The sequence below is a fragment of the Ambystoma mexicanum genome, chromosome 11 (assembly GCF_040938575.1).
Source record: "Ambystoma mexicanum isolate Mex_15411 chromosome 11, UKY_AmexF1_1, whole genome shotgun sequence".
In the NCBI taxonomy this organism is placed as follows: domain Eukaryota; kingdom Metazoa; phylum Chordata; class Amphibia; order Caudata; family Ambystomatidae; genus Ambystoma; species Ambystoma mexicanum.
The window spans coordinates 1347723622-1347739282 of record NC_090934.1 but is presented as its reverse complement, the minus strand read 5'-3'; the positions used below and the strand labels follow the sequence as shown (position 1 = coordinate 1347739282).

General features: G+C 49.0%; 1 protein-coding gene across 6 annotated transcripts in view; it reads left to right on the top strand.

Moving 5' to 3' along the window:
• The window catches only part of NEDD4 (NEDD4 E3 ubiquitin protein ligase), a 2630465-nt gene that overhangs the window by 1130038 nt on the left and 1484766 nt on the right, over window positions 1–15661 (top strand). For all 6 annotated transcript variants that reach the window (XM_069624887.1, XM_069624886.1, XM_069624885.1 and 3 more), the window contains 2 exons: window positions 10445–10559; window positions 10652–10819. In XM_069624887.1, the coding sequence (XP_069480988.1) occupies window positions 10445–10559; window positions 10652–10819 (283 nt within the window). The remainder of the gene's footprint in view (window positions 1–10444; window positions 10560–10651; window positions 10820–15661) is intronic.

Below are 15661 nucleotides of genomic sequence, written 5' to 3'. Positions count from 1 at the left end.
CAGGTTCCAGATGAAATCGTCTCGGGCCATAGTCAGTTTGACGATTTGAGACAGTCACTGCATGATGCCAGTGGACTGGACACCTCTCCGGAGGTGGAGTTTTGTAGGCCTGAGCCTGGCTCTCATGCCGATTCCTCGTACCGGCGCCTAATGGCTAGGGTTTCTGAGTACTTGGGATGGTCTGCTCCCCCTGGGGAGTTTGTGCAGGATGATCTGACGGACATCCTTGATGTTGGTCCCCCAACTGACCCGGTACTGCCATTCCATATGGCTTTACAGAGAAGGGTGGCGGCGGCTTGGACTGCTCCAGAGAGTCTTCCGGCGGTGGGCAGATCCTTGTCGCGAAAATACCGTCCAGCCAGTAGCGACCCCTGCTACTTGACCAGGCACCCCACTCCGGAGAGTTTGGTGGTGCAGGCGGCCACGGCCCCGGCAAAGCAGGCGTCGTACCCTACCATCCCTCCTGATAGGGACGACAAACGTTTTGATGGCTGGGCGAAGAAAGTGTTTTCTTCTGGTGGTATGGCGCTTCAGGCGGCCAACTCCATTTGTGCCTTGTCTCGTTTCACACACACTCTGTGGAACTGTGTTGCGTTGGCGGCTGAACATATTCCCGAAGGGGACGAACGGGATGGTTTCCTTGCTATGGTCCAGGATGGTAAGGATGCCATGTGTGAGTCCGTTCAGTCGGGTTTGGATTTAGCTGAATGCGTCAGTAGGTCCATGGCGGCGAGCACCGTGATACGCAGGTTTGCGTGGTTGCGGAAGTCGGGGTTTGCTCCTGATGTGCAGTCCCGGCTCCTCAACATGCCCTTTGACGGTGAACACCTTTTTGGCAGCAAGGCTGACGAGAGCCTTGAGAGGTTGCAGACCTCAAAAGCTGCAGCGAAGTCGTTGGGCGCTGCAGTTCGCCAACCTCCGCCTTTTCGTCCTAGGGGACAGCAGTGGAGGGGCGGTTCCTTTCGCTATTACTCATCCTTCAGTAAAGCGAGAGGAGCTGGCAGTCAAAGAGGCCATCGCAGGGGTACCAGAGGTGGACGACAGGGTACCCGTGGTGCCAAGGCCGCTCGGGCAGTTGCCTCTTTGCCCTCAGGTAACGCCGCAGCCGCTCCCACTCAGTCGTGAGGCCATGTCCCATGGTTCGCCGGTTGGGGGAAGGCTGGCGCAGCATCTTGTAGAGTGGCAAGCCATTACTTCAGATGTGTGGGTTCTGGAGATCATAACCCACGGCTACTGTCTTCCCTTTCGGCACAGGCCTCGCGACAATCCACCGGGGAACCTCTCTTTGCAGAGTCCGGATCCGCTCCTTGCGCAGGAAATTCAAGCCCTGCTGGAGAAAGGCGCCATAGAACTGGTGCCTGTAGCGGAGAGGAACAAGGGATGGTATTCCCCTTATTTTTTGATTTCGAAGAAAGACGGGGGATTGAGACCCATCATGGACTTGCGCGGTTTGAACAAACTCCTCAGGAAGGACAAGTTCAAGATGGTTACTCTCTCTCAAGTCCTCCAGGCCCTTCAGCTTCAGGACTGGTTGGTGTCACTCGACCTCAAGGATGCTTACTTCCATGTGCCTACCAATCCCAAGCACAAGAAGTACCTGAGGTTCGCGGTTGGCGACTCGCACTTTCAGTTTCGGGTCCTGCCGTTCGGATTGACCTCCGCCCCGAGGGTTTTCACCAAGCTCATGGTGGTGGTGGCAGCGCATCTCAGGCAAGGGGGGATTCACGTCTACCCCTACCGGGACGATTGGTTGATCACGGGGAGCTCTCCCGAGCAAGTCCTGGATCATCTGTCCGTCACCTGCCGCTCCCTTCACAGGCTGGGCTTCTCCCTCAATTTAAAGAAGTCCCATTTGACGCCAACACTGCGGCTCCAGTACATCGGAGTGGTGCTCGACACTTCCCTGGGGCAGTGTTTTCCTCCCCAGGTGAGGGCTCTTCACATTCAGCAGATGGTGCACAAGTTTCAGCATGCCCAGACGCTCCCTGCGTTCGCGTTCTTGAGGTTGCTCGGCCTCATGGCATCCTGCATTCTTCTGGTGCCAGAGGCTCGCCTGCGGATGTGATCTTTGCAGTGGGCACTCAAGACGCAATGGTCGCAGTCCTCCGGCATGATGTCGGACCCGGTTCAGGTGCCGCCCTCGGTCGCCCGGGATCTTCTGTGGTGGGCCGTCGAAGGCAACTTGATGAAGGGGGCTCCATTTTGGCTTCCCTGGCCGGAGGTGACGATCGTGACGGATGCATCCCTCACGGGATGGGGAGCTCATGCCAACGGGCTGACAGTCAGCAGTCGTTGGTCTCCGTCGGAGTCCAGACTCCATATCAATCTTTTGGAGCTGAGGGCCATCAGGCTAGCCCTGAAGGCTTTTCTGCCGACTGTGCGAGGAAAGAGTGTCCTGATCCTGACGGACAATACAGTGGCCATGCACTACCTCAACACAAAGGGGGGGGCAGGGTCACTTCCTCTGTGCAGGGAGGCGATGCAGCTCGAGTTCTGGGCCATCCAGCAGGAAGTTTCGATCTCGGCAGTTCATCTGGCCGGAGACGAGAACGTGACGGCGGACGCTCTGAGCAGGCAGAGCGCAATCTCTCACGAGTGGGAGGTGGCTCAGGAGATTCTCCTGGAGATCTTCGCCCTTTGGGGGACCCCTCAAGTGGATCTCTTCGCCTCCAGTGTCAACCGGAAGTGCGAAAAGTTTTGCTCGCGGGAATTTCCTCCAAAAGGAGCCTTAGGAGACGCGTTCGTGGTGGAGTGGTCATTCCCGCTGCTGTACGCGTTTCCTCCAGTCCCCGTCATCCCGCAAGTGCTGCGGAGGTTACGGAAGTTAGGTTCCCGGATGATCCTCATTGCCCCGGCGTGGGCTCGGAGGACGTGGTACCCGGACCTTCTCGACTTATCCATCTGCCCTCCACGTCGTCTTCCCTACCGAGACGATCTGCTCTCACGGGAGGGGGGTCAGGTTCTCCATCCAGAGGTCAGATCCCTCAACCTTCACGCTTGGCTTCTGAAAGGTTGAGGTATAAGGATTGGGACCTCCCTGAGGACGTGATGGAGGTGTTGCTTTCGGCCCGAAGGCCAGCAACAAAGTCTCTGTACCGTTGCCGTTGGCGTAAGTTCTGCGACTGGTGCAGAGTTCAGAATGTGGATCCTTTTGCATGTGACATCCCCATGGTTCTGTCCTTTTTACTTTCTTTGGCCCACAGGGGCTTGCAAGTGGGTACCGTTAAAGGTTACCTGGCGGCGCTGTCCATCTTTAAGCGCTCGTCTGAAGAGTGTTCTTACTTTAAAATCCCTTTGATTTCACAGTTTCTGAAAGGGCTCACTAATGTGTTCCCTCCGTCACCTTTCCTGGTGCCCGGTTGGGATTTAAACCTTGTTCTTAAGTTTCTTATGGGTGCTCCGTTTGAGCCTTTACATTCTTGCCCTTTGAGGCTGTTAACTCTGAAAACTGTGTTTTTAGTTGCGGTTACTTCCGCTCGCAGAGTGAGTGTGTTACAGGCACTTTCAGTTAAGCCTCCCTTCACTGTATTTCACAAGGACAGGGTTGTCCTTAGAGTTCGTCCTTCTTTTCTTCCGAAGGTAGTAACGGAATTTCATTTGGCCCAGAAGGTTGTTCTTCCGTCATTCTATCCTCCTCCGCATCCTGGTAAGGAAGAGGAGAGGCTCCATAGGCTTGATCCTAGGAGAGCTTTAAGCTTTTATGTTTCACGCATGTCCCGGGTCAGAGTGGACGATCAACTCTTTATTGGTTACGCTGGAAAGCGTTTGGGGCAAGCTGTGACGAAACAGACTTTGTCTCGCTGGATTATTTTGGCCATCTCGGAGTGCTACCGCTTGGCGGGTAAGGACCCACCGGCTGGCTTGCGGGCCCATTCTACCAGGGGTATGGCTGCGTCTACTGCCCTGCAGAGGGGTGTTCCTATTCGCAACATCTGTGATGCAGCCACCTGGGCTTCAGTACATACATTTGTACGTCACTATTCCCTCGATTCCATCCGAGCACAGGATCTGGCCTTTGGCAAGGCGGTCCTTTGCTCTGCTATTTGATTGGCTATTCTAAATCTTGATTCTAAATTCTTTCCCTCCTCCTTGCTCTGGTACTGCTTTGGGAGTCTGTCATAGATATGGAATACGTCGGAGGACCCAATCCCCTCGAAGAACAAGTTACTTTCTTACCTGGTAACGTTCTTTCGATGGGATGGTCCGACGACGTATTCCATATCGCTCCCGCCCTACCTTCCCCGCTGCAGAATTTCTTTTGCGATTGCAGCTTACATTCCGCAAGGCTTTGTGTCTGACTGGCAGTTGACTAGTGTCACACGTTTTGGGGGAAAAAACTACAACTGAGCCTACGGGCGTCGTGCGTCCTACTTATCACATCGGATGACGTTGGACGTCGGAGGAGGCCCTCGACGACAGCGCATCGACGTCATCGACGCAGGACGCAGACGCCGAAAAAAGTTTCCGAAGCAGCACAGCTGTGGTGATTACCTGTCATAGATATGGAATACGTCGTCGGACCATCCCATCGAAAGAATGTTACCAGGTAAGAAAGTAACTTGTTCTTCTCCAGCATTGCTATCTTTCATAGATTCACATATGCGCCCACTCGCCTGCCCTGAGAGGCTTCTCCTACGCTCAGCACCCATCATACTGTAGTTCCTACGGTTCAAAATCTGAAGATGGCTGACTGGGGTGGAGCTTAAGCCCTGTCACCTCATTGGTTGGAGCCTTAAAGGACCAAAGTGAGGTGGGGGGACTACACAATACAATGGCTAATATGCCACAATGGGGTATTTATCATGCATTATCTATGGAATAATGGATGTATATTAAAACATTTTAAATAATTATTTTCATCACCGCAGATTCCCAGTCTGACAATGGGGAATATTCAAGCATGTGAATCTATGAAAGATAGCAATGCTGGAGAAATGCAGTTACAGGTAAGTAACTAAGACTTTGGCTGTTAGATTGACACCTTGTTCCTTGGTAACAGCTCGTATCACTTTTATACTCTTACGTCCCGTCCCCTTTCCTCCATACTGCATGGGTGTCCCGTCCAAGGGACGGGAGACGATACGTTTTTCACCAGAAAAATACCTTTTTCCCCTTTAAATTTCAAGGTGCGCGGGTGCGGCCCAGGGAGCATCCGCTGCCCTGACTCTGCCCTCCAGTGCCACACCTCAGTCCCCTTTTCCGCATCGACGGGAACGGGCTGAATTCACCAGTGCTCCTGGGTTTGGCTTCGGCCATGTAAGTCAATGCACGGATACTTCTTCTCTTTCTTTTGATTTCAGGTACTCGGTCCTCAGGCATCACGCTCCTCCCAGGCGCATGTCGACTTCCACAGAGTTCAGCAGGTGTCCATCCTGCAACAGGCTCTTCCCAAGTTCAGACCCCCACGCCCTCTGCCTGTGTTGCCTTGGCCCAGACCACGGTTTGCAAGCTTGTACAGCGCGTGGCTCACTGTCATCAAAATCAGCTGAAGAACAGACTAGCCAAGAGGAGGGAGCTCTTCCAGAAGTCGCCTACAGAGAACCTCAAGAACTTTGTGAAACACTGAGCCAGGCCCAAGGTAGGGCTGCTATTTTCCATCGCACCAAGCAAAGGAGACTCCCTCCCAAGGACTCTCCTGCGCGGGAGGGACCGTTCAGGTCCTTGTACCAGCATGTGCACCGAGGCTGCTGCAGCTACCGGCCTTTGGGTCGAGGGATCCTTGGATCCTCCCGGTGGCAGTGTTGAGGGACTGGAAGGTTCTTGTACCGGATTATCATCCGAGGGGTTCCACCCTTGTACTGGCAGTATGATGAGGGGCTACTCCCTTGTAACGGCAGTACGTCCAAGGGGGCACCTAAAGGCAGCTCTACCGACCCTCGGGTCGAGGGTGTCGCACCTACCGGGTCTAAGTCCGAGGAGAAAGGGTAGGCCTTGTGATCCACACGCAAGAGTCTTCGAAGAGGCTGGGCCGAGCGAGCCGAGCAACACGTGGTAGGAAGCGTGACAAGATGGCTGCCGCGCCAGATAAAGGCACCCGTCCGACGCCATTCCAGATGTTTGGCGAAGAACGAGTATCAAGGTGGGACTGGCCTCAAGCAGGTGCGTGGCCTACAGCCTATCCTTCTTATGCGCAGAGCAGCTTCCCACTACGTCCATACGGGCAGGGTATGCAGCAGCTCCCGGCTACCCCATCAGTACCCGCTACCACCTCTCAGGCCAGTGAAGAGGGGTACTTTGAGAGGTTCCTCTGGCTCATGAAGTTAACTCGGATGAGGGTTATCCTCAAGGACGCCATCAGGGAGGTCCTCCCTACGATACTAGCGGCACCACAAGTGCCTCCGCCGGCGCCCCTGGTGCAGATTTATCAGGCTGCTCTGTACCAGCCTCAGCCTCCGGCCGCGGTCACTGTACCCCAGCCTCCGGCTCCAGCTACTCCTCCACCTCCACAGGATCCTCCTGATCCACAGGATATGGATGAGGAGAAGGATCCGGACATGCCATCCTCAGCTAGGGCCTTCCACAAATGTCTTGCAGGGCTAGCGGAGTACCTTGGCCTATCCCAACTCGAGGTTGAGCTGCCGGCACAGAGGGTTCTGGCTGAAGTCCTCATGCAATGCCCCTCTGCCAAAACGGGGATTCCACTGCAAACCGATGTAGTCTCCCTGGCCAAGAAGGGTTGGCTCAAGCTCCACTCGGTCCAGCCAGTCAATTGATGCCTGGACGCCAAGTACACTCTTGTTATCGACCCATCCTAAGTCACACTGTTCGATGATTGCTGCAGCATTACTATACTCCAAGCCTCAGTCGTCCTCAGTCTCCTCCTCTGCGGCGCTGCTAGGCAAGGAGGAGAAGATCTTGGAGGCGTATGGGAAGAAACTCTATTCCAGCGCGTCCTTGCATCTTGCACCTACACTCTACCCATGCTCCCCCGTATGGTGATTGTACCCAACCAGTACACTTGATCTGCAGTAAGCACATACTATCCAGTTACACTTACCTGAGCATATTCGGCAGTTTTATTTCTTCTGCCAGATCTATCACTGAAGTATAGGCAGACATTCTCATCAGTACATTTGACATACGAAGCAGCCTACCTTCCGCTCCAAGCTTGAAGCTTAGGTTTTTTGCAACTTACAAGGTATGCATTGAATTTTAATGCTCTTTGTTAATTATCTTTTGGATAAATCTGTGAAATACTGATTCTTATCAGATAAATGATAGTTCGAGCTCCACACTGTGTTACTACATTATTAGTTGAGAAAAGCCTTGGCGAACTCGGTCGGACCAAGGGCCTCTTAATTTAGAGAAGACAACTTCCACAAACATTGAGGCACATGTGAAGGCTTGATACAAGCCCGACACACATCGATTCAGTGATCTAAGAATCCACTTGGTTGAGAAATAGCACGCAGAGTGATTACGCTGGAAGACTACAGTGCTGTTTAGTATTTGATCTGTACGGCATCCTACCGGCTGTCCACACCTCCTATTTGGAAGTCGATAGACGGAAAGAGAAATTAAACCATGTGACGTGCACAACTAGATTACACACGTGATAGAAACTAACCGTTTACCAACCCGCCAATACCCTGCAAAGAAAGAATATCGATGCAGTTGTGAACTATCTGAACTGGTTAGATGTCACCATCAATGGGATATCATGAATATTACTGTACATACCACCAAGTAATGAGAGAGCATCCAATACACATGATTACATCTACATGAAGAAACGTGCCACAATTGTACATACTATCCGTTCCTATTGTCATGAAGACAGCTTCGAAGGAGCCCATAAAATAAATTGGTCCTTGATGGTGCGCTCTACGAATCTAGAAATACTAATTAGGTGTAGACACCAAGCAGTGAGGGCGAATGCATATACATTTATTTGGTGCAAGCCTCTAAATTGTGTTCCTAACCTCACAAAATATTTCAAAGAGAAATGGGAAACATGATAATGTGCGCTTATGTTTGAAACATTAACTGGACATAGTTTGTTGGATAGAACTTGCATTTTTTTAAAACATTTTTTAAAACCTTTTTTCATGTATCTTTTACAATATTAAAATATGTGTATGTTTTCACTGACCTTTTATACTACTGTTGAATTGAGTTAATACAGATGTATATATTTTTAATTGGGGACGACCCCCATGACCAGAGTGTTTAAAAGCAGGGTAGCTATCTGTGGAACGTATATTTTGGACACATGAATTCAGCCCAGGTGATTTAGGTCCTCAATGATTTCAGCAGAGTTGTGTTAATCTTACTAGAAATTGAGATTTACTCAAACTAATTTATAATTTCGTATCTTTCGCTTACTCTTCAGATGTTTTGTGAAGTTTGAAGAATTTTATAATCTACAACAAAGATACTTGCTCCTGATGAATGGTTGATCCCGAACACGTAGAGTTTACAATATATTCTTTCAATTTTATATTGATTACTATTTGTTTATTGAGCTAATGATGAAAATTGTGACAAAACTGTGTACATTATCATTCACTTTACAAATGTACCCGAGAAGATGTAATTTAACAGATTGACTTTTGCACTGAATTATTGACTGACCTAGTTCAGTATTGATGGTGTGCAGGGGATGGGAGTGTCCAACACTCAAGGACACTTTGTTTCCCTTTGAGTAATAGTTTCCTGTGACAGAGGTGTGATTTTCTCCCCCGCACCCAAAATCACTTAACTACACTTCACAATAACCTACTAGATATATTTACTATAGTAAAATAGGAGTGCGTCCCACCGTGGCTTGTTAGTAGGGATTCTCCCTATTCTGAGTCTTCCTTCCCTTTCATGACAAGAGCTGTATTGGCCGTTCTAAGTCACATAGTCCGCGTATCTTGATTCTGTGGAATCTGCCAAATGGATCTGTCTTTCTCCTATCACTAGCAGGGTCTTTACTCCTTATTAGGTTGTTGTTGCTCTACCTCGTCCCATTAGTGAGGTCTTTATTCCTTACTAGTTCCTTGGGGAGGTGCCCTTGTCTATTCTGCAGACATACATGGACGTGTGTTGGGTTGTTTGGTCTTCTGCAGGATAGCAAGCTGAGGGAGGTTGGGGTGTAGGGGGAATTGCATCATCCCAGGCGGCTTCCCTCCCCATGAGATCCACCCACTGAGTACCACCCCCAGGGGGGCTATCTGGTAGCGGAATCACCTCCCTGGCCTCATGGATGCAGTGGTGACATCCTAGGATTCGTCACACCTCATTAATCCTGCTTGTTCTGCACTCTGCGTAATTACACAAACATGTCACAGGCGTTCACACAATGCATAAGGCAAGTGTTTCTTGAGTTTGAACTCATTTGGATCGGTTTCCTTGTGCCCTATTAATGGATTCAAAACAATAGTCTTGTAAACATGTTAGAGGCTAACACCCAGTTCACCAGGCAAGAAACATGGATGATATGATTTGTTGGTGTTGATCTCTTTGCACGCCTCTAAATGAAACGTGAATAGTAGAAATACCTTCATCACGAGTAATAACCAAATACTGCAGTAACAGTGGACCAATAATCTTGAATCTAAAGGCTAAACCATTCCCCTCCACCACCAAACAATTCATGTTCTTAGTTCTCTCCACCCTACAATACACACATGATCATCATTGCACACGGCAGCCAGCTGCCTGCAAAAATACTGCATTAATGGAGCAATTCAATTGCTCTTTTCCTTTAGAACTGTCATCTTCCCCCATGACAGCAACTAACGAGGGATTCCTAGCTGACTTTAATGACTCAATCCTGGGCTCTCTCCTCTGGATGGAAGTCGGTCCTAAGTGTCTCCTCTTCTAACCACTAGAACCAACCTGACACTCCAGATTCTAGTACTTCCGGCTTACAAACATCGGCAGCACAGGATTTGCCCCTGCTTTCTCCTCTAGCCCACAAACCCCCTCCATCTTTTCTTGCAGGGCTACGCTCAGGAAGGGTCCCAAAATGGCACAGGTGCTCTATACAACCCCAGTTGAGATTACATTACCATGTGTATGGTTTTCAGTTGAATGAATACACAGGATTGCTATACATTTTTGTAAGATGGGTGATGTTTCAAATGCATCAAACCAACTCCCAGTAAAGTGTTGATAGTGGTACCTTTGTTTGCTATTGTCATCACTTTCCTGACATTTGGTAAATATCTTTAACTAATCACACCGTCTCAAGGTGCATAACATAGTTCACACTTGGGCATATACCTTAATAATTTCCCCTCTCTGAATAGTCTCTGCGACTTGCTTTAAGACTTCAGTGTTGCGTATGTGAGCATGGTTAGAAAATATCTATCTCTCTACTGGTGAGGTGAACAAGCTGGAAAGCTCGTCTGTAATCAGTCGTGTTTATTGCGATTGTCTGCTTGCAAGAGTGAATTTCTTTCAGCAATTGTTGTTTCTTTTCGTACTTGTGTAATACTTTTCTTTTTTTATACAGAGATGGCACTGATGGTAATGATGGTGGGAGAACACATTTGGAAGCACAGCGTGCATTTACCACACGGAGGCAAATTTCAGAAGAAACCGATAATGCAGATATAGATTCTCCAGAGGTACAGTAAAAAAAGTGTGATTCACTTTTCCTCAATATCTTTTCTGTTGACACATAAATCGTTTTAAATGACAAACATTGATTTGTTTCTAGAGTTGGGAAGTTATAACTGAAGATGAGGCAACAATGTACAGCAACCACAACCCGCAGTCACCTTCTGAACAAACAAGATCTGACAGCCAGACTCACCTTCCCGAAGAGTTGAATTCAAGGATTAATATTTCAGGACCTATAACCTCTGGGCGTTCAAGCGTTTCCTTTGTAAGAATACTTTGTTTTTGTTTATATAGTTTTGCTTTAAGAACATTATTTTTTCCAAACATATGTATATTTCAATCAGAAAAAGTGGAATGTGCCTTTTCCTGATGTGATATGCTTAAATTCCATATACATGCAGTTGTCATTTCTTTTATGGCAGAACTTGTGCATTATCTCGTGTCTCTTTCTAGGATCATGTTATTGTATCTTTATAGCTACAAATGTGATGCAGCTAAGGCAAAATTCACTTTTTTAAATGGCGGTAAATGTTTGGCCTTGATTGTGTTAGGCTGGGTACTCCTGTAATGTTTTAAAATTCACTTTTAGTACAGTCTTATTTGCCAATATATATATATATATATATATATATATATCTGAGGCTTGTGGAATCTGCTTAGATCACATGCTATGCATAGGCCGACATCTAGTGGAAGCTGCGGAGTATTACAGTGGTTGTTTTCGAAACTCGAAAAGGGACGTCAACAGGGCGTGCCAGTAATACTATCCGTAGTGTGACGTCCACTGTACCCATGGTCCTTCATGCATCGAGGTCCCTCAGATTGTTTTTTCCCGCCATCGTGACACTCTTAATTGCGGAGTTCATTTTGGATGACGCTATTCAATATTGAAAAATTAAAATTAGATACTCTTTCTGTCCTTTCTCAAACAAACTTTGACTACATCTTCGACGGCGGTGGAAAGGATGACTGCCGAACAAAATGCGAGATTTGACTGACCCTTTTGGCCTTGGAAGGCCGCACCGGGCTTTGGCCCTAACAGTAGAGAGACTGGGGGTGGACACTGGAGAATCAATTTTCCTCTTTACACACTCTTTTCTCGCCTGGCTGCCATTTCGCTTAAATATGGAAAACATTCCATTTAAGTTCTACCCCAGTTGTAATAAAAAGTCTCCCATTGTAGACAAGCACTCGGTGTGCAATCTGTGTCTAGCACGGGACACGACGAGGGGCATTGTGGAGCCTGCAAGCTCTTCAAGCCTAAGACACTTCGGGACCGAAAGACAAAGCGCTAGGGACAGCACGCCATGCAGGCCGAGGCCACCATGGACGTGGAAGGAGCCTCCAGTGATGGCAGCTTGGCAGTCTTTTCAGACAGCAAAGGCGACAAGGAACCGTTAGATTCCCAGGTGCAAGCCCCCGACCCCAATAGACAGGCCGGCGGCTTTGTTACGGGGACGACACCTGGCGGCGGAAGCACTGACACTACTCCCAGCACCAAGCACATAGCCAAGGGCAAGGAATCAGCGCCATTGTCGACCAAATACCCACACACAGCATCAAGGGGGAGGTCCACCGAATCCCTGTCCTCTGAGCACTCAAGGTCCCGATCGCCTCACGACAGGCCCTTTAAGTCAAAAGACTAACCAGATGCCATGTCTAAACCCTTTGCCGAACGTCAGAAGACAAGGCTTTGGTCTGCCCCTCCGCCAAAAGTCGACACACCACGTCGAAAACGGCTATAAGCACCAAGAACCCTGGATTAGCCCACTTGGTGCAAAAGCATGGTCCTGAAAGCCTGCTTAAATCAAAAGGTACAAAAAAACACTCCTCCAAGTTACTCTCACAAGGGGAAGTCTAGCAAGGACAAGTCTACCACAACTCACTGGGAAAAACACTCTGTTTCCCAGGAGGAAGGGACCTTAACAGAAGCCTTAAAAAACAAAGGCCAGTCTACACCTCAGGCCCAGTCTACACCTCAGGCCCAGCCTATACCCCAGGGTCAGTCAATTACTCCTGGAGTCATTCCAAGTTCAGCTACATGGACTGCTGAAGACATAGACAAGGTTATGACAAGGATGTCTTTTATGCCTAACTTCTTTGAGAGAAACCCACAGGCCTACCAAAATTTCCAGACCACGCCACCAACAACCAAGGCTTTGACCTCCCAGCCTCCAGCTAAAAGGCCACGTCGTGATACCCTTCCTATTTCGCCTCAAGTCGACCCAGTCCATAGTGATCTGTATGATGTACATACAGACACTGACGACAATGAAACCTTACAAGAGACAGATCATTATTATTATGATGATGATGAGGAGGTGTACAACCTAGCCTCACCAATTCACCAAGACTCACCAGTGGCTGATTCACCAGTTGACAATCAGCCACTTTGTATTGATATGCCTATAAAGGCAGCTGAGCACTGTGGAATTCGAACCCAGGAGACTCGGCTGGATAAAGATTTTGTGGAAGATATGTTGGGGGACAGGAAAGCTGCCACCCAATTCATTCTAATGCTTCAGTCCATCCAAAGAAGGATTCAACCTTCGCTGGAGAACTCAAACCAAACACAGGCAGTCAAGCCGCGTGTTGAAAAATTGTTCCGTCCTGCACCATCGGACCCACTTTACATCCGGGCCAGCTAAAACCAGACTCGCTTGTGGTAACCACAGCTCAAAAGAGAGCTGAACACCTTTAGCCTCATCGGAGGAACCCCTCGATAAAGAGAGTAAAACAGTCTACTCTATGGGAAGAAAGGTGGCCACTTCAGCAGCCTTCCAAACAAGGATTGCGAATAACTCCACACTACTGGCAAGCTACAACTTCCACACATGGGACAAGGTGACCACACTAATAGCTTCTGTTGCTGAACCTCTCAAATTGAAACTGGTCCTAGTAGTGGCAGATGGCAAGGCAGTATCCAACTGCATCTTAAACAATTTAGATGCCACAGACAATGCAGGCAGGATCATTGCCGAAGGTACGACCATCAAACGCCACGCATGGCTGCGCCAGTCTGGCTTCAAACACGAAACACAGGCTGCACTCCTTAACATGCCGGTGGAACCCAATGTCTTATTTGGGAAAGCCTGGAAGATGCATTAAAATCCGCTAAGGAGGAGTATGGTACCTTACAATCTCTAGGCCAGCTAACAAACAAGCCACCAGGCCAAAGAGGCGAAGTCATTTTCGTTGGTTTCGTGGTCAGAACTCGGAGGGGTTCAGGTTATGGACAAGGTCAGGGCTCTTCCTGGGGTAACAACCAGGGACAAGCCTTGCAGGGATTCCAGAGAGGCCAGCGCCGATCTCGTGGCCAGGGGAGGTCCAAAACAATGACAAACCGCTCCAGGTCCCCTCCCATGCCGCTTTGTTACTTTGTATGTTTTTTTCAGCATTCAATCATTGTTCTCTTCATTAGGCGTTTTATCGGCACACTCGCAACCTTCAACTCTGTTACATGCCTCTTTTGCTCTTAACAGGGCGTTTGTTTCCCTTCCTTGTGCTTTACTCGTAGCAGTTAAGGCCGTTACCAACGCCTCCTCTGCTCCTCCCCAACTCCGCCATGCAGCTGGGAGGAGAGCGGGCCGCTTGGACGTACTTCAAAGGTTTCTCTTCTCCGCTCACTCGTTTTCAGTCTTGGGACACTTGCGGCTTCCTGAAAGCATGGAACCCGATCGGTCCAAATGCCTTCCATCTTGCATAGCCTGGTTTGCATCAGCCCCGAAAGAGCTGCTCCTTCTCGCATCCAGCCTCACTCAGAGTGTGCCTGTGCGCACCACCTTTTATCCTGACAGGGAGTGTTAACAAGTGTCAGGTGTAAGTAATTCGTTTTACGTGCCTGTCTGTGCCTGATCTCATTAGATTGACAGAGCCATTGCGAGTCAGTGGAGGTAATCTTACTGGCCTCATCTTCCTCGGCTCAGAAGTGTTGTCAATGTGAAGTGGGGAGGAATTATGGGAGTTGTAGTTTCACATATAATAAGCAGGGATAGGGGTTAGATGGGTTAGAGAAAAAGGGGATATCATGTCTCACCATCAGATGCTTCACCCCCACTCCCGGAGGACCCCCTACCCACGTGATCCTCCCTCGCTTGTCCACCCTCATGGTCGGGATCCTAAAGCAATGGCCTTTCCCTGGCACCTGAATACGGGATCCCCGAGGACTAGGCTGTGAAACACCCTCTGGTTTTTTACAGTTCCCTTAGAAGAAGGGACAACGTTAGGAAATATTCCCGTGGCTACAGAAGACTTCTCAAGGCTTTTACAGTTAAGTAAGGTACTTTTTCTATCTTTTAGAACACCTTTTAATATAAACATTTTAAAAAGCAAAGGAATGGAATAAATCGATCTTCACAAACTTTTGGAATGGAGGATTTGGTGGCAGTTGTGAGTTTAGCGATTACTCACCGCCTTTACTCTGATTTTCCCCAAGTGACTTGGCAGTTCGACTGGGAGTCGCTGGACGTAAGTTTTCCCGCCGTTGGATCCAATATTTTAATGTTAATGTTAAAGGACATTTGTACTGCGCACTATCACCACTGGAGTGGTCCCCTGGCGCTCTGGCGTCTCTGAAAGCGGAGGGGAGGTTGATTTAGTAGGAGGAAGCAGGAATAGTGCAAGAGAGCAGGGATATGCTGTTGGCGGCCTCAGCCCGTTGGGTCCGTTGGCTGGGCCTGCGGTGTTTGCGGCCGGTAGTCGTCGTGTACTGTTGTGCGAGTCTATGTGTATTTTTGTTTTGTTGTTGCAATATAGTGAAGTTTGTGCGGTTTGTTGTGCTGTAGGTTTTGATTGTGTTTGGTTTGGAGTTTGAGAGGTGTATGCAGAAGGGGAAATTGTTGTTGGCTTGGTTAGTTTGCATCTCTGTCCTTAATTGAGGCGCTTGCCTTGCATAGTCTCCCCTGACGCGCCTCTGTCCTGATCTCGGTCTGTCTGGCATACAAGGTTCCTTACTCCTCTGGCCCCCACCTCTATCATGCTATCTCATAGCCCCCCCTGTCCTCCCTTTTATACTCCTGTGGCCAGTGCACCTGCCAATGTCAACATCTCAGGTAGCGTGGTGATTGCCAATATCTCGACAGTTCCACAACACTGTGGTACCTGGCGG